This window comes from Haemorhous mexicanus, chromosome 5 (assembly GCF_027477595.1).
Source record: "Haemorhous mexicanus isolate bHaeMex1 chromosome 5, bHaeMex1.pri, whole genome shotgun sequence".
Lineage (NCBI taxonomy): Eukaryota > Metazoa > Chordata > Aves > Passeriformes > Fringillidae > Haemorhous > Haemorhous mexicanus.
In genome coordinates this window covers 2777619-2803315 of record NC_082345.1, presented here as the reverse complement: position 1 = coordinate 2803315, position 25697 = coordinate 2777619, and the positions used below count along the sequence as shown (strand labels likewise).

The 25697-nt window shown below is 39.3% G+C and overlaps 1 protein-coding gene across 5 annotated transcripts in view; it reads left to right on the top strand.

The window, feature by feature from the left end:
• The window catches only part of PIK3C2G (phosphatidylinositol-4-phosphate 3-kinase catalytic subunit type 2 gamma), a 202567-nt gene that overhangs the window by 91987 nt on the left and 84883 nt on the right, over positions 1–25697 (top strand). For all 5 annotated transcript variants that reach the window (XM_059848028.1, XM_059848029.1, XM_059848030.1 and 2 more), the window contains exon 19: positions 24962–25142. In XM_059848028.1, the coding sequence (XP_059704011.1) occupies positions 24962–25142 (181 nt within the window). The remainder of the gene's footprint in view (positions 1–24961; positions 25143–25697) is intronic.

Genomic DNA, 25697 nt, shown 5'->3' with positions numbered 1-25697 from the left:
TATCCTGTCACGAATATATGTTTATCTGGAACAGTGCAATGTGCAGTGGCAAAATAAATTTATTTTACACACAGCTTTATAGGGTAACTACATCCACATCAGGCAGGTTATTTCTCAAGGCTCCCTGTATTCTCTGCCTTTCAGCTGGTAGTAGCCCTGTCCATGCTGGGTACCTCTTTTATTTAGGTGTTTATTTCATATGTTTCAAGCTAAAATGAGAACCTAAATGTGGCAAACATCTCTTAAAATTTGGTGCTTGTATTCACTATCTGCACTTTAGGGTTTTTTGGTTACTCTGCTCACCCCGTTCTTCAGTAGTAAACTGTTTTCTACCTAACATTCCAATTTATGCAATTACTCATATTCCTGCTCCTGGATTTTAAAAGACAGTTTCCCAACCCATAAATTCTACTCACAAAGTTTACCAGTAATTTTGTGGCTTTTATTAATAAAGTCTTAAATAATTAACAAAGTATTTCCTTCACAAATTGAATTTCGGTCATTATTAAAATTAAAAAAAAAGGAAAGCTGAGTTTTTCTTCCACTTATTTCTAGAGAGACTTTTAAAAGTTCAGTGATTTAATAATGTGGGAAGCACATGTGTGCATGTACACTCAGATAACTTCTTTTAAGAAATGTGATTAGGTTACATTTTATTCTCAAGTGCCATGTTCTGTTTCATTACCAAATTAGCTATCAAGAAGCAAGGATTGGTAAGAAAAAACTCCCTATAATAACAAGTTTTTTGTTTATTTTAATTGTAATGAGTGGCATTACAATACAAATACTGTTAAATAATACAACAATGTGCACAGTGTACCTGCCCAAAATAAAACTTGGAAAAAAAAGAGGGCTAATGCAATATAGAAAACTGCTGAGGTTGTTTCAGAGCCACAGGGGAAAATTCAACTGATGTGAACTTCCATGTTTTACAATACTATTGAAAATTTAGAAATTGCTAGAAAAGGTGGTGACTGTGGACACTATAACTTATTTTAATGACAAATACTATTTAGAATAAGATGTTAATTACTTCAAATTGACTCAATTTCCCTGCAGGTCAGAGATAAGCAGCTACCCAACAGTGGTGTACCATCTCATCACTTTTTTAATATTGGTGATAGCAAATTGTTAATTTCTTTTCATCAAGCAGTGATAAGTTTATCTGAAGATTTTATTTAAAAATTATGGGGCAGTAACTGCCAAAGGTGGAGAGAACAGAGAGAATTTTCATTTTTGGGACATACTTTCAGCTGTTGTCAGTCAGGATAGTTTCAGTCTGTTCTTTGCTTGGATCTGTTGCAGATTTGTTCCATTAATTCTGCTATTGAGAATGAGAAGGATCTTAAAACCCAACCATTCAAACAGGGTGTCTCTTATCATTTGTGTCTTTTCCATCCTCTAAATTCTTGATCAATCAGGGCCATTGCATCCATCAGTGTTTTACCTTCTCATTGAATGCCCTCTCAAGGAGACAAAATTTGCCCATGCATGCTGTGCCAGCCCAGGAGTAGTGTACCACTTATATCCCATTTTAGCCTTATTTCAGGACTTCCCAATGTCCATGAGACATGGAGATTATCCCACTACCTTCCAGACATTCTCTCTGATGCCAGTCCCAGCAGAGCTCCTGGCAGGCAAGAAGGCTGGAGCAAGTTTCCCCATTCCCTGGAGCCATGGTGGCAAGTTACTAAACTGGTTCTAGCAAAGCACAAAAAGTTGCTTGAGGGCAGAGAAACCTGCTGAGCCCTTTTGAGCCCTTCTGCTCACTGAAAGCCAGTGCTTTTCTCTTTGCTACTCCATGTTTCACACACAGGTGGGTTTTTGTCAGCTTTTGTGCTGGAGCTTTAATCCACCTGGCTTCCTGCCAGTTGGTTTCCCTCTTGCTTGAGTGTTTTTGGCTTTTAGCTGCTGTCACAGGTGGCAGCTGCAGCGTGGAGCCAGAACAGCTGGCTGGGGCAGCAGGTGGCCAGGAGAATGTTTCACAGATGGTTGCCTTCCACAGGAAGATTGAATAACAGGGGAAAATGTCCTCCAGGATCTGTGGCAGATGCTTGAAGGTGGTGCTGAGGAGCAGCACCATCGTCATGGAAGAGTGGGAGTGTTTGTAAATTCCAATAATCTGGTTTGCTTAGCTCAAGGGAAGGAAGAAGTCAGGTGAAAACCTTGCTGGAGACAAAATGTTCTTTTGTAGCTTGCCCTCTAAGTCACTTTGGAGAACTTTCCCAGTTTTTGGCATTTCTGAACTGCAGGTTGACTGACTGAAGAAAAGGGAGTAGTCTTCTGTCTTTTCCAAGCCCACATCTTGTAGAAAAGTAAGAATGTGAGATTAAAAAGGAACTTGGTAGAATTCAGCACACTGAAAGCAATGGGCAATGTCAATCAGACTATTGATTTCATGGCTAGAACATAATTTTTTTTCTATATATACAGAAAATGAACTATAAGAAGCAAAAAGAACAGCAATATATTAAAGTTTAATAAGACCCCCGTTACATTTTCTGCTCTTGGGAGGTTTGTACCTCAATACCTTCTTCTCCAAAATCTGTTTTATTCAGAACTCCAGCACTGGAAAAATTTCCTCATATTTTCTGAATATTTTTAACTGTCAGAACTGGTCTATGCTAACCATAATTTACTTAAAGTGTTCAAAAGAAGGAATAAATCAAGCAGATACTCATTTGTACTCTTAATTATCTGAACATTAAACAGATGACCATCCTCCAGATCGTTTTCTTCCTGCATTATCATATCCTTCTCTGAGAGTCAGAAGTTATCGAGTCTGCTAATTATGAAATGAGCTTCCCAAATAGCTGTGCAGAGCAGGCTGAAAGCCCCAGCCCATTAAAATGACATGAATGTAATCACAAAAGATGCCTGTTCTTGTTTTTGCATTAATTTGGTCCTTATTACTGAGCAGAATTTAAAAAAAAACCATTTAATCAGCTGTGTAACTTTGAACCTGTGTAGGAATAGGCAGCCCAAGGGTATTGTTGATTCACCTTAGTGGTGATTGTGAATTTCATTGGGATTCAGAGAACTTGATGTGATTGTTATGTTTTGGACTGCAGAGAACCTCAGCCATAGATCACACCTTGGGATTCTAGTTCTGAAATCATAATTCTTGTTTATGTAACACCAGTCATTAGGAGACCTTCATTTTTTCTTTAGTTACTTAAAGGTCCAGTAAATAACACCATTAGAGCATTATTTGGGTGAGATAATGATTCAGCCAACTTCTGTGCTGAGTGCTTCGTTATTAGCTGTGTGGGCCTTGGGTTATTGCCTTGTACCACAGACAGATAATTATTTTGTTTCCCAATTTACAGACTTTCCTTTTTCTCAGACTCCAGTTTCAGAAAAGGGTGATGTCAAAGGGAATAAAGAAATTGTTGTGAAGAAGTAACAGCTGCTGGGTTTGACCTTTAGTAGTTACTGACTTAGTGAGAAAATGGTATATTTAAATCAACAAAACCATATCTTACATTTAATTAAACACACTTTGGATCTTAAGGAAAAAAAATTAGTATTTAGTAAAAGTATTTAGTATTTTAGGGTCACTTTTTTGCAGTCTCTAAAGACAGAGGAGTGGACTGGCTTTGACCTCAGCTGGAATTGATAAAGGAGGTGCTGACTGGAGGACTGTGGGGCAAGACCCCCTTTTAAACTTTCAAAATTCTAACAAAAAGGAAAATGAAAATAAATTCCAAAGACTGTAAAAAATCAAATTGAAAACACGACTGGGAAAGGTTAACAAAGAATCTAAGTATGGCATTTCAACATTTAAAATATGAAGAGGGAGTTAGTTTTTCCACACTGTTGAAAATTACAGTTTTTTTTAAAAAGAAATCTGTTTAAAAATTAATAAAGCACAAAGTTATGCCTTTTTTGTAATTTAGTGAGTATGAGAAAATCTGGTGAGTCACCGACAAAGGACATAAATAACATAGTTGTGTGTGTGTCTGTTTTTAATTACTTTAATGATCCTTAGTAGAGTGAATGTGTTCCTGAATGCCCAGAAATCGAGGAATGCTGGGTGTTTTTCCAAATAAAAGGGAAGAGGTGAGGGACCCTGGTGATCATACATCAATGTGAGCATGGAGGGAAGCATCATTAATTTTATTGGCGCAGGCCAAATTCAGCAGCACTAAATAAGTTACTGAACACAGAGATATCTCTGTGTGTGTCCCACCTTTGGAACAAAGGAAATTCCACGCCAAAAGTCATATTCAAGGAGGATTAACGTTGTCAAGTGAAGCATAAAGGGTCTGTAAATACCAGGGCATGTTACTGTAGTGAAAACAAACCACTGTGTATGGGCACAGGTGAACCTACTTGGAACTGCAAAGATAAAATGGAAAAGGGGACAGAGTTCTGAGAAGCTTTAATTCCTTTGGCTGCTCCATGATTTACAAGGTAGCACTAAGGAAGAAGTTTTGCAGTACATTGTTTTGTACACACAGCTTGTCAGATTTATTCTGTGTTTGGCTCCTTTTGCAGTTAAAAATTCTGGAGCTGACAAATCTGGTTTTTCAGCTGTGCCAGAAAACTCCCCACGAGCTTCAAGTCCTATCTGTCCCAACCCCTCCAGTAATGGAGCTGAAGATGAAAGATGGGTTTGCCTCTTGGCTCTGCCCTGCAGGAAGGGTTGCACAGAGCCTTGTGGTGCTCTCGTGTCTCAGGATGGGCTGCAGTGACTCCCCTGGGTGGGCAGAGAGGGACTCAGAGCAGGGTTCTGTGCAGGTGTCACACACAGCTCTCACCTCTGCCTTTCTTCCTTATTGTCCCATTAAAAAATCTTTTTTTGTTGTTTCTGTCAACAGCAAAACAGGGAGCCAAAATCTTTGCTGATGGATACCTCATGGCATCTTTGCTTGTCCCAGAGGGACACTTGGAGATGTAAACCAGAGTAGTAATAAGTCAGGAAAAGATTTCAGAAAACATTCATCTAGCTCTGTCTCTTCACATGGGTAATTTTCAGTCGTTCAATTGAAGGATGTGGAATTATTTTGATTTTTTTTTTTTTTTATATTGTGGAAAGCTACAAGAAAAAGATTCCTGAATCTAATCCTAGAAGTAGTTTCTTCACATGGAAATTTTCTTTAAGCTGATACTGAGTGGCCAACCTCAATGATCTGAGATGTCCAAATCATAAATAACAATTTAGGGATGATGCAAATTTTCCAAATTCTAATGATTTTGGAGAGAGAGAGCCTCAGCTGGAAAGTGAACAGCATGGGGAGAATCTGCTGTGGCTCTCAGCTGAGCAGCTGGTGCTTTGTTTCACTGGTGCAATGCTGCCTCTGCAGCCCAGGTGCTCCTGATTCTCAGTGCTCAGGTGAAATAATGGGAGAAGATGCCTCACCACAAATTTTTCGGGTGTTGTATCTAAAAAAAAATTTAATTTAGTTGCATTTCATGATTTCACTTTCAGGCTTTACATTTTGGGAATATTTGGGAAAAGACAATTACATTTCTTTCCTCTGTTGAAACTTTTGTTTTGCTAAAATGGCAATTACTGTACTCAAAATGAGTCTGCAGATGTTTCAAAATTGCATCACATTATGTAAAGCATTTTAGAAGTCTTGCTCTGTTATAGGTCTTTTATTCTTTCCAGCTTAGCAAGTTTCATGTTTTAACTAGAGCTGTTTGGACCAATTCTTGACAAAATTTGTCTTGAGCTACTTCAGAGCATTGTTTTCAATCCATTTCTCTTGGAACACAAAGTTTTTGTTTCATGACTTGAATAAATGCAATTCAGGCCCTGATTTCCTTGGACTGATGTGTTTGGAGCACTCATTTATAGTTAGGCTGTTGGTCACAGTCTGGAGTTTTGTAAATCATTCCCATTTCTGAACACTGGCAGTGAGAACTTCAAGGAAAAATATGAATAAAGAGAGAGGCTTCAAGTGGTTACAGGACATGCAGTGTAATGAGTTATTGGTAGGCTTAATGTTGCTGTCAGTTGTGTTTTCTGTGGTTAATATTTCTAGGTTTAGTCATCACTCTCCACCAGCATGAAAACTGGGCCTTGGACCTTTGCCTAAATAACTGAAACATTAGAAGAAATAGAATCATGAATTAGACATTGTTGAATATGTTACATCAGGGCATGATTTAGCAGAAAATTACTTGGTGATTTTTTTTCAGTTTTAGGTAATTTTTCTCAGAATATAATTCCCTAATGTAAGCCCAAATATAATTATTAACACATTTTTAAATAAATAAATAAACTAGAATAAAAGGTAATTTTAGGGAAGGAGACAGTAAGGATTGATAAAAGGTCCTGTCAGGATAACAGTGCAGAATTACTATAATTCAGTATTTTTAGATGTTTGCAGATGATAATTATTTCAGGATTAAACTCATAAAGGCCTTGCTGTTTGAAAATGTTTCCTTGAATATTAATTGCTTTCAGAATGCTCACCCATAATCAATGGTATATTAGTCTGTAATCAGAATGATGTCATTTGGATGGTGACCAAATCACAAACCATTTGAGAGAGGACAGAAGGAGCTGTCAGATGAGTTGGTTTTGGCTCTTTTGCTTGAACAACGTTGCTGTGATGTTGTAATAACCTCCTTTTAAACAAGAGAATTATTCAAGGGACCATTGTCTCACATTGTCTCCTTCATTGCTTTCTTGGCAAAGAGCCCACCTGGTTGGAACTGATCATGTTGGACCCTTGAATTAACAGCACAAAGTGACCAGTGAATCTGCAAGAATTAGGATTTCATCCAAATCTAAAACCTGTAAAATTCTTCCCAATGGGTCATACAAGCCATAGGGATCTCTGCCAAAAGACAGCTGAATTATCCTTTAACTTTTCTCTGTGGTGTTTGTCAAATGCACAGGATGATGTTTGGTAAAGTTCAGCACATTAATTTTTGTTTAAGACAGAAAATCAGGCTGCAAGAACTGAATTTTTGCTCCAAAAGGCCTTTATTCCCATGTAAAGGCATTCAGAGAGAAGTTATCACAATATTGCATCGATGGTGGGTGGCTGACAGAGTAATGCAAAGCAGCAAGGAATTTTTCACTGATTTTTTGTTTTTAATGTTGATCAAAAAATCAAAGCTTTTCAGAGAAACGTGGAGCTTAGGTGAAAGCATTCAGATGGCATGACAAAAAGTCCTAGTTCTTCTGCTTGTCACTGCAGATGGCAAAGCAGAGATTGTGGCTGAGGTGACCCAGTGAGTGCCACAGTGAGCTGTTTTTTGAACCATTTACCTTCCCCTCTCCATAAACCATCCATCCATTCCAAGGCAAGTCAGCACCATGCTTCCAGCTCAGCTCAGAGGAGGGGCAGTGCACATTTTCAGACAATCCCTAATGCAAAGTTTGTTATTTCAGGTGCATCTCTGTTCTCTGTTAGGTTGGACGTGACATACACAAACGTGATCAGGGTCTAAGAAGAAAAAAGTTATTATTCTGCTTGTTCTCTAGCTTATATACTCTTAACAAAGCATGATCTTAAGTCATTAACTACATCACAATAACTTATTATATTCATTGGTGCAAAGCAATTAGCCTCAATATAATTGGCAAAAGTTTTACAGAAATTCAATAAGGCACCTATACACATCTCCTTGTGCACATACTCTAGCTTACAAAAAATTTCATTTTTCTTGTCTAATCTGTTTCCATGCTGATGGCCTTGTCTTCTTCCTTGCTATGGATGCACTCTGAAATCATCAATTGGTATTTCTTCTTCTAATTCAGCTTTGCTTGCAGGCCAGCTGTCAAGCCCCTCCACACTTCCCCCTTTTTGTATTTGAACTTAAAACACAGCTGACAAGGACTTTTGCAGGGCCTGGTGCAAAAATCCAAGCAGACAAGGGAGACACAGAGCAATAATTACAATCACCAACAAAATTAACAATCCAGTCTTCCACAAGGCTTTAAGCCACCCAGTAATGCCCCAGCTCTTGAAAAAACTATTCAGCCATCCCCATCCATCATCCACTTGTAATTTCAAGTTTCTCTCTTTCAAGTTTCTCTTTCCCTCTCTTGGTGTTCATTTTGGTTTCCTTATTTCTTAGCTTGAAAACACACCAGCCTTTTAGGCATACTAATTTTGGAAATACCATTTCAAAAACAGTATCTCACCTCTGTGGTGTGTGTTGCCTGGCTGCTGTTCACTGCTGGCTGTTACTTGAGGGAAAACCTTATGGTAGGGAAAAAAATTTTAAAAGAAGTTTTTAAAAAAAGGTGTTATGAAGTGGAGCATGTGGGTTTTAAGTGGCATAAACTGCTGGCAGCATATATATGGGAAATTATTTGTTTGTAAATTTGATCAAAGCCTCAGTGCTGGAGTAGCTATTGTTTTTCATTTGTCTGTCTTTCAAGAGCTAGTAAAAATTGCTTCCACTGAAAATTTTAAGTGGTGAATACAAATTTGTTCATATTCATTCCTTTTTTTTTTCTTCTACTCAGGGTTTTTTCTGGTTCAGGATTGTTTTGGTTTTGTATTATGGAAGTGATGTTTAGGAGAGGCTCTTGGTAGTTTTTTTCATGTCTGATAAAAAGAACTAATTGGTGATGGTTTTGGGAGTTGATAGTTTGTTGATCTTTTAGAAAGTTGTACAAATATATATTTTTTTTGTGAAAAAAACCACATTAAAGACAAAAAAAATCCTTTTTTTAGCTGGTAAAGAGGTAACAAGGGCTGGGTCTTGGTGGGCAGCAGAAAAATAATGTTCTGTCTGAGTGCTTGCTGGATCAAAAGTGGTTGCAAGCTGTGCCAGCACAGCACAGTGGAGCAGCTCTAGAGTGGTGAGAGTTCTGTTGATGTGGAAATAAACCTTTATCTTTTGGCAGTATTAGAGGCAGTATAGGTATTACAATAATATAACATAGTAATAAAAGTTAGTGTTTACTTGAATAGAGAAACAGGGCACATACACAGGTGGATGATCCTTTCAAACCAGCACCCTCCCTCTTTCACAAAATGAGATTTCCTTCCTTATCTAATAAATGGTTTGTAGAGTTCAAATCCTTGGACATAAAGGGTGACTCTTAAATACTTCAGTGTAAACAGCAAAGCCACCTTCAACATATCTCTCTATAAAATCCTGTTTTATGCTTCTTACACTTGATTTTTCTAGCTTGTGTAGCAAGGCTTATATCCAAGTAGATTTAAAAAATGTACTTTTTTCCCCTTACATAAGTGCTCAGTTTTCATGTTCTGCCTCCCCCAGCAATTGTTCACAGTCTGTCATTCAGTGAAATTAAAATAACTGTTCCCCCAAGGCCTCCTTCCACTTCATTCCCAAGATTCATCTAGATTCCCTTGGAAGTGGGTAGAGGATGTAATGTGCAAAGTAGCAGGATTCTGGCAGTGGGAAGGCTTGAAGCTGGGAATTCCCTCCACCTGCTCTGAAAACACCTCTGCCTATTCTGCTTCAAGATCCCAAATTTCCTCCCAGAAACTGAAGCCTGAGCAGTGTTCTCTGGTTTGGGAAAGGAGGGGATTCCCACAATGTTCCCAGTGTTTGCAGCAAAGTGTGGCACTGATTGAAGCAACACAAAATAGGCTTTATAAATAAAATTAAAATAAGCAAAGGAGCAGAGAGTAATCACTGAGGAAATAAAGGATAGCAAGCAAAATATTTTTATAGAAGGAAGGATGCAGAAAAGCAAGAGGAGAGCAGACATAAGCACTACTGTAAATGGCATCGATCTGCTGTGTTCTAATGATAATTTTTACCAGCAGTTCAGTTTGGATTCAGGTGACTTCCCAAGAGAACTGGCAGATCTAGAATGAGTTCCATCAAAAAGCATTATTCCCAAGCATAACCTGTGCTACTCTACCCTTCCTGTAGAGTCTAATTTTGATTCCTCCATTGCTGTATGTTCCCTTAAAGACCCTTTTGCCTGGAAATGTAACCTCTCTGTGCTTCTGTCTCAGTCTCTAAGTTACTGATTCCAGAAAACAGACAGACACCAAGTCTCCTTTTGGAAAAGCCCCTGGAGACTCCTGCTTGATTGCTTCCCACAAATCCTGAGGCTGACTGAACTTTGTCTGACATAACTTCCCTGAGAACCTGAAGGGCTAGGAGCCAAAGAGTGAATATTCAGCTGCTCCTTCAGAGCATGGAGCCCTCATATTTTGTGCACTGCAAATTCATAAGAGAATTTTGTCCAGGCAGTGCCATGGGCAAAACCCCAATCTCCTATTTTGTACACAAGGGTGGTTCTGACAGACATGGTCCAGTCAGTGTAAAGAGTAATGTGGATTCTTTGTTCCTACCCTAAAATTAATCTATATCAGAGGAATTTTGAAATATTTGCTGTTCCTGTGACAGCTGGGCCCTGGCTTGAAGTGCTTGCCAGAAACTGCCCTCCAGTTTCCATGGTTGATGGGACAGAGCAGAGTGACACTTGGAACAGAAGAGTGACAGAACTCAGAAAAGCAGCTCCTGGCACTCCTATTTTTGTTCCTGGCCAAATGACAGGCCTGCCTGTCACTGGGTCATGCCTTTTGAAGCTCCTCTTGTTCTGGGCACCCATCATCATCATCATCATCACAGGGTCAAGTTGTGCCACTGTTCCCTCTGCCATCCCAGGAGCTCTCCCACTGAGGGCAGGCCCTCTGAGCAACCCATCCAATATCAGAGCTAGCTCTGATTAGAGCAGGGGCCAGACCAGGGACATGCAGAGGTCCCTGCTGACATCAGTGACCCATTTCTGTGCACTGCAAAAGAGCCCTGGGACTGTCTTTTCTTATTTACTGATCCCTTCAATCCTGGAGCCAGCAGGACACTCCTTAGTGAGGGTGTTCTTACCTGTGGGAAATGGATTTGTAGGGAATTTTCACAGCCTGACAATTTACATAGAATCTATCTGTAATGTAAACTTTGAGGTAAGAGGTGCTGACTTCGAAATGCCATGGAATAGGACAGAGATTGGTGAGAAATGGAAATAGAAACAAGTTTCAAAGGATGGTCTTGCAAATAAGACTGGATATTTTGGACAAATACAACTGTGAAAGATGCATTGTGGTAGGACCCACAAGGGGTAATTTTATATTATTGAGTTTAAGGCATTTACAGCATGATGTGGCAAAAGTTGATAACCAAAGAAACTCTTATAATGTATTGTAATTAAGAAATAGTTTCTGATTGTGATGGCATGAATTATAACAGCTGTATTGTCTCAGCCTTCCCATGAGACTGAAATAGAATAAAGGATTTTCAAATGGCTCTCAGTTGCCCCATCTCTGGGTCAGAAAAGGGCTCAATCCAACACTTTGGGAGGATTGAGAATGTTGAGTGTTTTCCAAATAACCAGTTCTGTAGGAGGTGCCATCTCCTGGTGGAGGCTTTCACCAATTCCTTTCTGTGGGGTTCCACACAGGTGGTGCTCAGCTGAGACAGTGTCCTGGTGAAACCCACAGGACAGGGGTTTTTACATTACAATCACAGCAATTGGCACAGAAGTAGGGATGTGATCTTCTTCTGTAGCATCTGAAGAAACCAAGCCTGACAGCAAGCTGAACAAACCCCAAATAATTAAAAAGAAAAAAAAAACTAGAGGGGCTGAGTTTGGAGAGTTTTTTCTTTTGTTCTTTCATGTTCTTTCATTTGTTTTATTTAAGAGTTCTATCATTTGTTTCAGTCAGTCCTTTTACAAATATATAATGGAAAATATTAAGAAAAATTGTTAAAATTAATACCTTTAAGAGAAATTACCTGATTATTGCATTCTGTCCACATCATCAGTCACATGCTTGCATATAAAGTTTCTGGAGAAAGGCAGAAAACATGACATTCAGTGATGATATTATGTGAAAGATAGCTTTGTAAAAAGCCATAAGTTACAAGTGACAGCAAATGCTCTTTAGAATAAGAAACCAGTAGTTTTCAATTAGTGCTAAATGAGAAATTATGTTATGTCAGCTGATATTAAATCGGTATAAATGTCTGGATTAGTACAAAATTATCTGATGTCTGGGAAAAAACCTTAATTTACTGAATTGATATTAATCAGGCTCATTAGCTGTAGTGTGGCAGCTGCCATCTTGGCTAATGAAGAAAGGGCTGAACAGGGATTTCCACAGTCAAATTCACTGGCTTGGATTAACTGAAAGAGCCCTCCCTCCCTGTGAGTGTTGTAACACATTTTACATTTTTAACTGAAGGAAGGCCTTGTTTGTACCTCAGCAAGGGAAGTAGGGCTCTGTCTGGGAAAAAAGGCTCTGCCATTTGCAATAATTATCCTGTGAGCACTGGGCATGGAGAAGGTCACACAGTCAACAAGATTTCGACATTTCTGTAGCATTTCCTTTCTTGAGTGTGGTATTAAAAGTCAGTATTTGTTCTTCCAAACCTGCTCCACAATGTCATTCACTGGGAGTGATGGTTTCTATCAGGAAAAGCACTTTAATTTAATAAAACTTGTCATTTTTGAGTGGCTCACACAGCCCTCAGATCCCATTTGTGGATAGGGCAGATTCTCACAGTGGCAAATATTCCTGACCTGTCAGTGCCTTGTGGTGAGTGTCACTCAGAGGGACATTGCTTGGTCATGGAAATGGAGCCTCATTCAAAGGATGCCCCATTTTTTAAGTCTTTTTTGCATCAATTCAAAGCTGACACGTGCTGTCTTCAGCTGTTCCCCAGCTTTGTTATTAGGAGTTTCAGAGCAGCAATTTAAAGGTGATTTAAACAATAATTTGCCTGGCTCTCCCATGGCTGCCACCCCATGTGTATTGCTGGTAGGAAAAGCATGGCATTTACCCATATTTAATTTCTGGCATGCACAGATTTTTGGTCTGTCAGCAGAATTCCCATTTTGATGAAGTGTGGCTGATTGAGGGGCATTCACAGAGCATGGATATGGCAGGAGAGGAGAGGAAAGAGGGGAGCTCTGCATCTCAGTCCAGCTGCATCCTCACAAGGACTGAGCACAAGGACAGCACTCAGGGTGAGGAAGATGCCAAGAGCAGAGCCAGGGAGCTTCAAAGTCCCAGGAGCATCCTGTGTCAGCTGGCTGATCTATATTTATTCTGCCAATGCTGTGACTGCCCCTGGAGAGCTTGCTCCTCTCTTTACCTGACTCAGGACATATGGAAATATGACATCTGCTTGCTGCAATAATACTTCCACAAATGTGATTGTGAATCTTGGAGCCACACCTGGGCTTTTTATTGCAACAACTGAATCTTAATTCTGTTTTCTTATGAGAAAAAAAAATCTGCCTGGGGCTGTTATTTTCTCCCATATGATTGAAAGATGCTGGTGAGATGGGTTCCCACTTGGGAAGGAGGTGGCAATGTTATTAAAAAAACTTATTTGCCATGGCATTTACCTCTGGCATAAGAGCAGCTTAGAAACAAACACAGCATTCTGTGGAGAGCCTATGAGAAATAAATCTCTCCTCTTTTGACAAAGAAAACAGAAGCGCAGAGAAATAAAATAATTTTGCCAAGGTTACCTATCAAGAAAAATTCAGGATGGATTTTCATTCTTATATCTGCCTTAAATTCTTCTGACATGAAAATCTATGGATTTTAACCCCAAGGTTAAAATTCAGTTTGATCTGAAGAGGCTGATGTGAGATTTCCTTGGTAAAAGCTTAAAAAGCAACATCTTCTTGCTTAGGGGTTCATTAAAAGGGATTTTACTTTATTCTAAAGTTTATTCAGATCTGGTCCCAGAGCTGAACATGTCTCAGCAGAGCTGAGATGGACTTTTAAACCTAGATGAAACTCAGTGTCAACTCCCAGCAAAGGAAGAGCAACAAGGTGTCTGAAGTGAGATTAATTTCAAGAAGCCTCTGCAAAGCAAGCCAACCCAATTTCATGTAAGTCTCTGCCTCCTTTTCCTACTGTGCCTGCCCTCCAGCTCTTCTGTTTTCCATGGTAACTAGGCCAGCTGTCGACTAGGAAAATACCCTGGGGCCATCTAAAAAAGAAAGCTTTTCTCTTACTAATATCTTACAGCAAGCTTTCCTTGGTACATGAGCTTAACTTCAAATTCCCACTTCTCTATTTACAAAGCCAATATTTGGGGGCCATAAAGCAGTGAAATGGAAGGAAAATCAGAACCAGAGCAGTATTTAAAAAGGAGGTTTGTAAAGCTATTTCCATCTCTGCTCTGCTTTCCTACCTTTGCAAGAGATGCTATTGCTATGGATAACATGGAGCAAAAAATTAATAGAGGCCAAGAAAAAAGGAAGATAAATAAAACCAGAGAGGAAGAAATAAAACCAGCCTAGAAAGGGTATGAAGATAAAATATTCTTCTTTACCATGTAGATGCTTGTTCTTCTTTCCTGTCTCCTTCTTTCATGGTCACTTCTCTTTTAATTAAATTAAAACCTGGTCGCTATCATCTTATTTGAAAAAGATTGCAGAGTAGCCTTATGCATAAGGAGAGCTGTATTGTGAAGAGATTTCTCCCTTAAAGGAGTCAGAATCATGAAAAGATGAAAAAGTGTGATTTGGACTCTAAATACTGACTGCCCCACTGAAAACTCTGATTTCCTCTCTCCTATTCCCTGAAAATAAATTAGTTATTTTTGGAGCCTAAGGGACTGCATGTCCTCATGATGCCACTCTGAGAGTTGTCTCCAGTGGTTCTATTGACAAAGTCACCCAGGTAGAGGCACAGAGCACTGGGATCCCACAGTCTGATCCTGCATCCTTTGTTGCTGTGCAGCACTGAGCTGCCACACAGCAAATTGTCACAAAAAGGAGGATCAGCATCTTGCAGAAATCATGTTCTGTCAGATATGAGAGGTCTTGTCATCACACTGAGCTACCAGCATTGCTGAAACACTTAGAGCAGCACCTGCTGGGGCTCATGTTTGCTCCCTGCTTCTGTTAGGCACTGATTTGAATAAAATTCCCTTTGATAGGTATTGGGAAAATAAGATGAGCTGGTCTGCTAGCTTACAGCAGTGATGAGAGCAAAGATCCAGAAGACAGACATGTCAGGAAATAATGTGGAATCACTTCTACCTGTACTTAAAAAAACACTGTAGATCTACAGACAGGCTCTTCCAGAGAGGTAGAAGGGATGCTGCCTTAAAAGAAACATTAACTCCCCACGTGTTTGAAACATATCAAATCTCAGACATCCTTCTGCTGCTGTTGACATCTGAGCACCTCTGCTCTAAAAATCTGAGACTCCACTTGAAAGAGAACGGCTTTGAATGTAGACTTTGTTCAACAAAGCAAATTCTTGTAACTGAATTCAGAGCAAATAGGAAAATTACCAGCTTTGCAGAACAAGTCCTTTTAAATGTCATAATATTTGAAAAACAATGCCAGTGTCTTAGCCTATTTCCCCACATCCCCTCAAAACCAAACTCTGCCTTTCCCGTGCCCAGAGTCATTAAAAAAAAAAAAATCTGAAAACTCTAGGATTATAAAGTAAAGATCTGGCTCAGAATATATGAATAAAATCTGGAGCTGCTCCTGTTATGAGCAGCCTTAATGACCTTGTAGAAAGACAATTTCAGTTTTCTCCCTGAAGCTATTTCTGTGTTAGTATATTAATGTCATGGTGTAACCCCAGCTGGCAAGCAAGCCCCACACAGCCACTGTTCCCTGCAGTGGGATGGGGCAGAAAATAAGGAAAGTGATGAAATCCCTGGACTGAGATAGAGACATTTGAACAGGAAAAGCAAAAGCTGTTGCACAGGAGCAGCATGGAACAAGGAATTCATTCATCACAACCCATGAGCAGGCAGGTGTTCAATGACTCTTCCAAAGTCTCACATTGGTGGCTTGGGAAGACAAACACTATCACTCCAAATTTTCCCCCTTCCTCCTCCTTCCCTATTGTAGTTTTGGGGTTTCCCAGATGGAGGAAGCATGAATCTGACTCCATGTTCTCAGAAGGCTAATTTATTATTTTAGGATACTATATTATATTAAAGAATGCCACTAAACTATCCTAAAGAATACAGAAAGGGTACTTACAGAAGGTTAAAAAGATAATAATGAAAACTCATTACTTTCTCCAGAGCCTCGACACAGCTTGGCCCTGATTGGCCAAAGAGTCAAAACAATTCACATGAAACCAATTAAACAATTACCTGTGGGTAAACAATCTCCAAACACATTCTAAAGCAGCACAACACAAAAGAAGCAAATCAGATGATGATTGTTTTCATTTTTCTCTGAGGCTTCTCAGCTTCCCAGGAGCAAAATCTTGGGCAAAGGGATTTTTCAGAAAATATGACTGCGACACTTGCCCATCTTTGTTTGCTGAGCACGATCCATATGGTCTGGTATATCCCTTGGTCACTTGGGGTCAGCTGTCCTGGCTTTCCAACTTTTTGTGCACCCCCAGCCCACTCACTTGTGGGTTGGGCTGAGGAGCAGAAAAGGCCTTGGCTCTTCAAATACTGCTCAGCAATAACTAAAACTGAATTGTCAACTGTTTCCAGCACAAATCCAAAACACAGCCTCATACCAGCTACTGGGAAGAAAATAAGATTTCGCCCCAGATAAAACCAGCACAACTAAAGAAGAAAAACCAACAAAGTTACCAAAGTACTGTGGTGTAACTCATTAAATTCTGCATTTTTGTGTACATTTGGATTGCCCAGTGCATGCAGAGCCATTTAGAATTAGTTCTGTGTCTTACATTGTGTTCTATAGTATCATGAGGGATTTTTGTTTTTGTTCAGCTGTGAAGCTAATGGGAACCACAGATGCTATCCAAAGCCATTTTGACAGACATAAAATACCCAAACAATAGGCAGTTGAAGAAAAAACATTTTCAGTTTCTCCTCAGTGTATTGCTGTGATAACTGTGGCCTAAATTCAGAAACAGTACAAAGCTTTGCAAGTCCATTGGCTCTCATGGACTGCTTCATCTGAATTAATTTTGCATTTTATTTATGTAGTTTGAAAGAAGAGTAGCTTAGTCACCTCCTGTATTCAATTAATTGCTGGCATTTTGGACAGCATCCCAATAAAGCCATTGGGTCTGCTTATTTTAGTGGTGATTATCCCATCTAATCCCATTCCCTCCTCACTCCCAGTGCAGCTCCCCACTGGGAAGAACACAACAATTTCTGTTATGCCTGGAATGAATGGTGCATTTCAGTTCCTCTGCATGAATTTACTCTGAACTCTCACAGTGACAGATTGTTGAACAATTTCAGGCTTTGCTGATGCTGGTGTAAGATACTGCATGAAATTCTGACAACAATACGTCATTTGTTCTGAGGAGAAAATCTGCAGTTTTGGAAAAAGCACAGACAGGAACACACTCAGTCATGTGAAGAAGGCACTGGCAAAAATGGAACCAGACTTTTCAAAATTCATGCCAAACTTGAATGCCAAGTTTCTCATTGAATGGAAAATAACACTGTCCAATTGATAATGTTCATGAAGGTATTAAATGCAATGCCTTGTTAAAAATATTCTTTCTTTCTTATTTCCAACTGCAGGTTTTGGAGAGGAGATTTAATGACTGTCTTTAAAAAGGCAGTGGAGGTACTTCTTTTTGGTACTTCTTTATTCATAATATACTATGAATATTAATATATTCAAAACCAATCGGACCAACAGTTGCAAGTCTGAGCTTAAGTCACCCTCAGTATTTAATGAGACTTTGGGGTGAGGGATTTTCATTTCTGTAGCTTTGGATTGATGTTTTATTGGGGTGGCATCTTTGGTGGGCCCTACTCAGAGATTCTGAAGTTATCTAAGGTCAGTACTGCTCTACAAAAACCACCACTCAATTTTGTTGTATTGGTGTTCTGCTGGAGGTATATTTTTTTTTGTTTGCCATAGTGTGTTAACAAATTTCTGCTTTCAGATCCTACCCAATGAAGAGGAGCAGACTAGAAAAAGACACACTTTGCTAACAGTTTTTTAATTTTAATTTTTTTTTCCAGCTGGAGCAGAAAGAGACAGACACTGTTAGCACTGCTTTTTACTGGATGATTCTTGTAGCATTTATATTGATGTTATCATATCCATTCAACAAATTGGAGAAGACCTTTTGGGGGTGATTGTTTCTTGCCTAAACCTTAGACCAAGCAGCTTCTATCTCTGCTAGTGATAGCTGTGCTTTCTACATTATACTTTCAATTAATTCTTGATACAGTTCACTTTCAAGGTTCATTTCATTTCTGTTTCACTCTCAAGCTCTTTCTCCTCCAGACAACGTTGGTTTGTATGTAGGATTCATTTTCTTGATGCAAAGTGTGTGCAGCTAGCTATATTACATATCAAACAAAACATTTTTCTGCCAGGGAACCTCAGCAGGGTTTGGCACCTTCCCTGCATAGCAGAGCATGGCCTTTGTTTTCACTGCTCTGGTAATTTTTTGTGAGTCAGCAGGACATGCAGTCCACAGTTCAGGCATTCAGTGGGAGTGGGAGGAGCTGCCTTGATTGAATCTACTGAATCAAGTGATTTGTCTGAATGCAGATGGTATTGTGGCATTCATAAAGAACTTTAGGAAGTTAGAAAATAATGGCAATGTTGTGTTTCTCAAGCCTAACCCCCATGCTTTATATGTCTGCAGCAATATTTTGCTGTCAAAGGGAGATCAATGTGGTAGACTTCTGTTCTGTGCTCTAAAAAAATCAGAAAAGCAAAAGCAAATTAATCACGTGGTGTGTTAAAACAAAACTGCACTTTAAGCAGAGTTGTTTTCTGTTCAAGGGTAATGCTTTGAAAAATGAGTCTGTAAAAGCAGCTCTGCTTTATGAGAAGCAGCATGTGGAACTGGCTGCAGGTTTCTCATGTGAGAGGACTGAAGAGCCAAAAGTGGATAGGTGCTTCAAGCAACTGAACAGCCTGTGTTTCTTCATCTTGGAGACTTATTGGTGACAAAGATTCAGAGAAACAGAATTTCTCTGAAATATTCATAGAAAATGTACCACACTTCACTCAGTCTACTCAAGAAACATAAACTTTCATTCTCTTCTTGTTCTGGACTAGAAATAAAGATGAAAGGTCAGCAGATGAAGCGCAGCTTTGCCTTTGGTGCCTCTCCCTTCCTGCTGGCTTTGTTCCTGGTCAGAAAAAGGGAGAGCAAAAGGAAGTTCAGTCTTCATCCTTCCTGTCAGGTTGATGTCCTTGCTCTGTGTTTCTGTAAATCTGGGGAAAATGCTCAGTACTCCAGTCTCTTGGGAGAATTGCAATTTCTCTTCCATCCTTCTTGTACAGTAACTTCTGCCTAACTGACTTTGCTCCCCATGTTCCCCTGCAGAAATTGCATTGTTCTTAACATGACAGGTGTTTATTTTGTGCTTCTCACCTGTTGGCTTGTTTTTATGTCTGTTAATTTTTTATGTCTGCAATGCCCCAATAGCTCCACCCACAATGCTGCTGTTGTTTCTGTGTTTCTGTTTCCTTTTCTTTGATTTGTAGCACATAGATCACACCTTTCTAGAGTTTGGGACTGGTTGTCCAGTGCACTACTGGGGAGATAAAAGTTAAAAGAGCAGAGAGGTTTTGCAGCTGAGTAATTAATTAAAGTTTGGGACTGGTTGTCCAGTGTACTACTGGGGAGATAAAAAAAACCAAAGAGAGGTTTTACTTGCATCTCAGTAATTAATTAATAGCAGCAGTTGCCCACTCATCCTCATGATCTGTCACAGGGTAGATGGAGCTCTTAATCTTCAGCTGTACATTTTTGTCATCTCTGTCATCCATGTGTCTCTGGGGAACTTGCACTGAGGCTTCAGGAGCTGAGTGAAGTCCTACAGGCAAGCCAGCCCTGTTCCTTGTTCTCCTATTTAAAAATGCAAACAGGAAAATGTTTTCTTCAAGGAGTGGAAAATGAAAACAGTTAAAAGCTTCAGGCATGTGCCCCAGCTCCATGGCACAATAAAGCACAAAGGACAGATTAGGAGTTTTGCAGGATGTCTAAGGATATAGAAGACAGATGGAAACCTCAGACTTAGAAGCTGTACATGGTAGAGAAGTGGTTTTGTGGGCTAATCTTTGATATGAGGGGCTGCAGAGAATAATTTTAAAGCAGTTATTGCCATAATGAGCAGCAGTCTTGTACCATTGTTTTCTTCTTCTGATCCTGCCTCCAACTTAGCAGAACAGAAAGCAAACATGAAATGCACCTTCAGAACAAAGCATTCCACAGATGGACCAACAACAGAAGGCACCTCAGCACTCACCTTACACCCCTAAGGCTCCTTGTTTTCATGGTGTGTCTCTGAATTCAAAACACCTTTTGCAGAGTGTGTGCTGGTAGGCACAGCTTTTGTGTGATAAATCCCAGAAATGTACTTGAAAACAAATTAACCAGGTTTGCTCTCCTGATATTATGTCCAAATAACCCAGTCAGACTGCCCTGCTCTTTTGTAAGAGGTAGGGGCTAATCCTGCAGTAAGATTCTGCAAATCCTGGCCTTTTCTTCGTGGGGTTGAGGTTTTTTCTGGTACCAGTGGTTTGACAGGCTACCTGTGAGCTCAGCTGTCCTGTCGGGTGTCGCTCTCCAGCTCACCCTGCTCCCCTTTCTGAGGAGACAAGGAACAGATGTTCAAGCAGCAGAATTGTCTGAGCCACCTCACTCCTTCATTTGTCTGCCAAATCCTGCTCAGAGAGCAGACTGTGTCAGCTTCCCTGTCTTGCAGCAGCACAGAGGGAGAGTGAGGCCAGCTCACCTGTTTTTCCACCAAGACCCTTCCTTCCATCCAATCTCCTTCCTTTTTTTCCCCCCTTAATTACCCTTTTCTCAATATCTGCTAGGTTTAGCCCTGGTTTTTCCTCTCTGACATAGCAGGCTGACTCAATTCCACCTTCCTTTCGTCCCTGTGGCAAAAATCTCCCAGCCCTCTTGCATTTCTAGGTGCAGGGAGCACACACCCCCTCCTGCAGCTGTGAGTGCCAGGAAACGGGGCTGGAGCACCTTGCAGGCATGGAGCAGGTGTGTGCAGAGAGGAGGAGCTGATTCCAGAAAGCAGAGCCATCTTTCAAGGCACCCCTGTACCTGATTTAGTCCATTTCCAGATTTCAGGCCAACTTCCTTCTGAACTATTTCACAAAAGTGACCTGGGGGCGGTGTCTGAGCTCATCAGGCCTTGCTGAGAACGAGGCTGTTTGTCCCAAATCACAAAACCTGAAGAGCAAGGAAGCCTCTCTGTTGTTAGGAGCAAGATGCTCCATCTAGGCCTGGTATAAAGCCAGGCTTTTGTACTGAGTTCTGTCTTGAAGAATCCTCTGAAAATTATCAGGAAAAAACAACTTCACATGCTCCTTTACTGGCAGCCTTGGGTTTTAAACCATCCCAGTTTTGTCTTCCTCTGTCCCAGCTAGGCATCCTATTCTAACTTGAAAATTTCATTAGTCTCTTGAGCACTTCTCCATCTCACAGCTGGAGAAGCTGCAGATTTTCTCCTCTCTGCTGAGTTCTCACCATGGCAGGGTGAAGCTGTGTGTGCCAGCAAGCTGGGAGGACAGAACTGCAACAACATATTTGTTCATTTGTTGGAGAAACGCTTCAGGAAAGCCTACAATGAGTGATCACATCCAAAGCTGTCCTGTGCCTCCTCTCTGGGGCCACTTTTATAGAAGGAATGGAAAAGTCAGAGCCAGTAAGGACAGATCATTTTGCAAAGGGAGGTCTGCAGGCTTTTAGGAGCACACCTGCCCATACACCCTCTGTGCTCATGTACACCTTGTGCATAAGCTCTCTGAATCTGGCCCATACTCCCTTCTCAGAAAGGAAAAAGGAATTGTTAAATGTGTATATAAGCTTATTTTCTGTAAACACTCAGCCACAAGAATAATCAACACGTTGATCTGTGTTTTACAGGGAGTAGCTCTGTTTAAAATAGTGAACTGTTTTGGTTTTGCTATTTTGCTTGCTGTGGGTGAAATCCTAAGCCTTTCATTTTAGGGAAATAAAAGCTGGTTTAATGTTCTCTGTATCTAAGGAGATTAAAGGACATCTCTAACATGAAGAGGTTGCCTTTATGGATCCTCCAAATATGTACTACTGAAAATGGAGTAGGTGAAGGAATCTGATTCAGATACTCAGGAGCTGATTCCAGTGCAAGCCTTAGTGCAGACAAGGCTCTGCACCAGCATTTCAAAACAGATATCACAGAGATAGCTTAGGTGCATTTGTACTTGCAGGACAGAAGTGAAAAAATTCAATTAAAAAAATGCACTGTTTGGCTGCACAGAGACTGAGCTGGGCTTTGCTTTGGTAGACTAAAATTCCTGCCCACATGACAGTTTGGATCGTACCAATGGTGCTTTTATTTAAAGGATAATCATCAATCCTTTATTTAAAGGATAATCACCAAGCCTCTTCCTGACTTGCTGTGTTTTTACTTTAGTCTTGTGTGCCTACAGCTGAGCTAAAAGGCCAGTGCAGAGTGCCCTAAACACAGGTTATTTTAGACAGCACAGGAATCTGAGACATCTTCATGGCAGTGGCACACGTGAGATGTTGCCTCTAGGGGACCCATGCCCTTCCAAGGCAGCAGATGGAGGAAGTGGATTTCCTAGGATATCTAAATTGGCATGAGCTGTTGACATTGAAGCAGGTGAATCCCATCCTGTGGAATCTTGGACTTTGATGGAAATAGGAAGGAATATGTTTATCCACTGCCACGTGTGCAGTGTTCCTCAGGCTGGGAAAGGTTCAGGGTAAGAACACAGCAGCCTCTGTGCCCAGGTTTGCCTTCCACCTGGCACTGCAATGACAACTTGAATTTCCTTCAAATCTAAAATGTAATTATTTGTTTCTACTAGTCTACAGTGGAAAAAAAAAAAAAAAGTCATTTCAGACTTCTCCAGGGAGTGTTGATGATAAACTTCTCATATTGCTTCCCTTTCATGTCTGGGCATTTCTGATAGAAACACCACTCATTCTTTAAGGATTTTCAAATCCTCAGATGTTCAGAGGTTTTGTGTAACTGGAAAAAATATCACCTGCTGGTTTCTGAAAACCAGTCGGTGATATTGTTCTGCCGTGAATTATAGAGGAAAAGAGGACCTGGAAAATCATTGTTTCATAAAAGGTCCCTCATCACCAAAAGAGGCATTTCTTGCAGTAGCAATACTGCAATGCCTTATATATGATTATTATTATATGGCATATATATCATATTATATATTTTATTTTATATATATATATATATATATATCAGATTATAGCAATACTGTAATGTCTTATTATTATTATTATTATTATTATTATTATTATTATTATTATTATTATTATATGGCATATATATCATATTATAGATTATATATTATATATATATCAGATTATAGCAATTCTGTAATGCCTTATATATGATTATTATTATATGGCATATATATGATATTATAGGTTATATATATTATATATATATCAGATTATAGCAATACTGCAATGATTTATATATGATTATTATTATATGTCATATATATCATATAATAGATTATATATCTTTATATATATATCAGATTTTAGCAATACTGTAATGCCTTATATGTCATTATTGTCATATATATCATATTATAGATTATATATCTTTTATATATATATATCAGATTATAGCAATACTGTAATGCCTTATATGTCATTATTATAATATGTCATATATATCATATTGTAGATTATATATATATATATCAGATTAGAGCAATACTGTAATGCCTTATATGTCATTACTATTATATGTCATATATATCATAGATTATATATATTATATATATGTCAGATTATAGCAATACTGTAATGCCCTATATATGATTATTATATGTCACATATATAATTTTATATTTTATATATATATATTAGATTATAGCAATACTGTAATGCCTTATATATGATTATTATATGTCTCATATATATATATATTTAAAGGATTTAAGTGTCTATAGGAATTATTGTTTTTCACCCTTAAATATCAGTGCTTCGAATTAGTTTTTGGTTTTTGTGATATGACATATTCATCTGTCACATATTCATTTGTGTGATGTGCCTTGAAAGTTAAGAACATCTCTGATTTCTGTCCTGTGAAAAGTGGCATTATGTTTTTAGGTGGGGAAGCTGCATTAAGATTCAGGCATTTACAAGGATTTAAGGTCTGAGATGTTCTCGAGGGTGAAGCTGTGAGGGGGAGAGTTCACACAAAAGCAAAGAGCAGTTCCCCAGTCCTTCAGGCAGAGGGAAATCCCAGGATGTTAACAACAGCACAGGGCTGGTGATTCCATCTACACTTAGAAAAATAAATCAAACAGTACAGAACCTCTGGCCTGCATAAGGAAAAGATCTCCCAATGATCAATTTGATTAACTAAAAAAAACTCTCTAAACTCCCCAGCCTTCCTGACCCAAATAAATGTGTAATTAGAGAAGACTTCATGGTGATTATTATTCAAAAGAGTATGGGTTTGGCTTTATTTCTGATTTTATGCTGGCAGTAACTCCAGTTCCAAAGCTTTTGCAGGCTTCAGAGGAACTAAACGCTGAGTTTTGCTTTAGACCAGCAATTGCCAGTAAAGAAGGGAATAAAATGGGCTCATTTCACTCTTTTTAGCAGTCTAGCCAATTTCAGAAATGTCTCCTCTGCTTAAAGTAGTGAAAGTTTCTAGAATTGATGGTACATCTGAGACTAAAACAGTCTTTAAATGCACCTCCTGAAAGATGTTCTTGCTTGTATAAATGAACTGGCAGGAGGAGAAAAATAATTTAGGAATATATATTTAACACTGGCCTTCAAAACTGCAACTTCTTTTCACTTTGTTAACTTTTCTTGCAGAAATAAAAAGCAATACAGGCATTGCACTATGTATGACAATAAGAAATGACAGTTTTCTGTTCTTTCAACACATTTGGAATCTCATTATTATCAAATGGAACTTGAGTCTCATTGCCTAGAAGCAATAACATTTTGTTTCATTCTCTGCTGCCCAAAGTGACCAAATGTAGATTAGTCTGGAGTTTCTTGTTCCTGCTAGAACTGATATATAATAAAATTCATTTTTAGATACACAGATTTTTTTTTTCCCCTCCTTCCTCCAGGCTGCTGAAGAATGCTCAGAATGAAGTTCATTTCAGAATGTGGTATAAGAAACTTCTGGCTGCTCTCCAGTTCTGTGCTGGACAGACCCTGAACAATGAGTTTTCTAAGGAAGAAAAACTCATCAGAATTCTGGAAGACATTGCCACAAAAGTGAAAGCTGCCAGTGACCCAAAAAGAAAGGTTTGTTAAAAAATACTTCCCCTTCCATCTAAGTTTCTGTAGGGAATTTTATTTTTTCTAAAGTAACCTCTCTTTCTTTTAATAGCCTTTACATAAATAAACCAAAGACTTAACTAAACTTTATAAATATTTTTCAGCTCTGAAAAAAGGTAACACAGAGATATTTAATGGGACAACTCTCATCACTGTTACTGAGGTCTGCAGATCTTTTAATCCATTTAAATCCCTTCATCAGTGGCTTCTCAAATGGACTTGGAGGTGACCAGAAATAATGGCAACAAGGCTCATTATCATTATCATTATCACTGTGAGGAATGCACACATTTAGCACCTCATCCCAAAATATTTGACCCCTGTAGAGCTGCAGCATTTCTTGGAAGCTTTACTAAGAGTTGTTCTTGGCAGGCTGGATGTATCCTCATTGCTTAGCAAAGACAACCAGGGTGGAATGTAGCTGATATCTCAAATGTAGCTCTCAGCAACGAGCACTGAACCCACATCTGCAGAGGTGCCTCCCTGACAAAATTGCAGTTGTCTTCTCCAGTGGATGCAGCT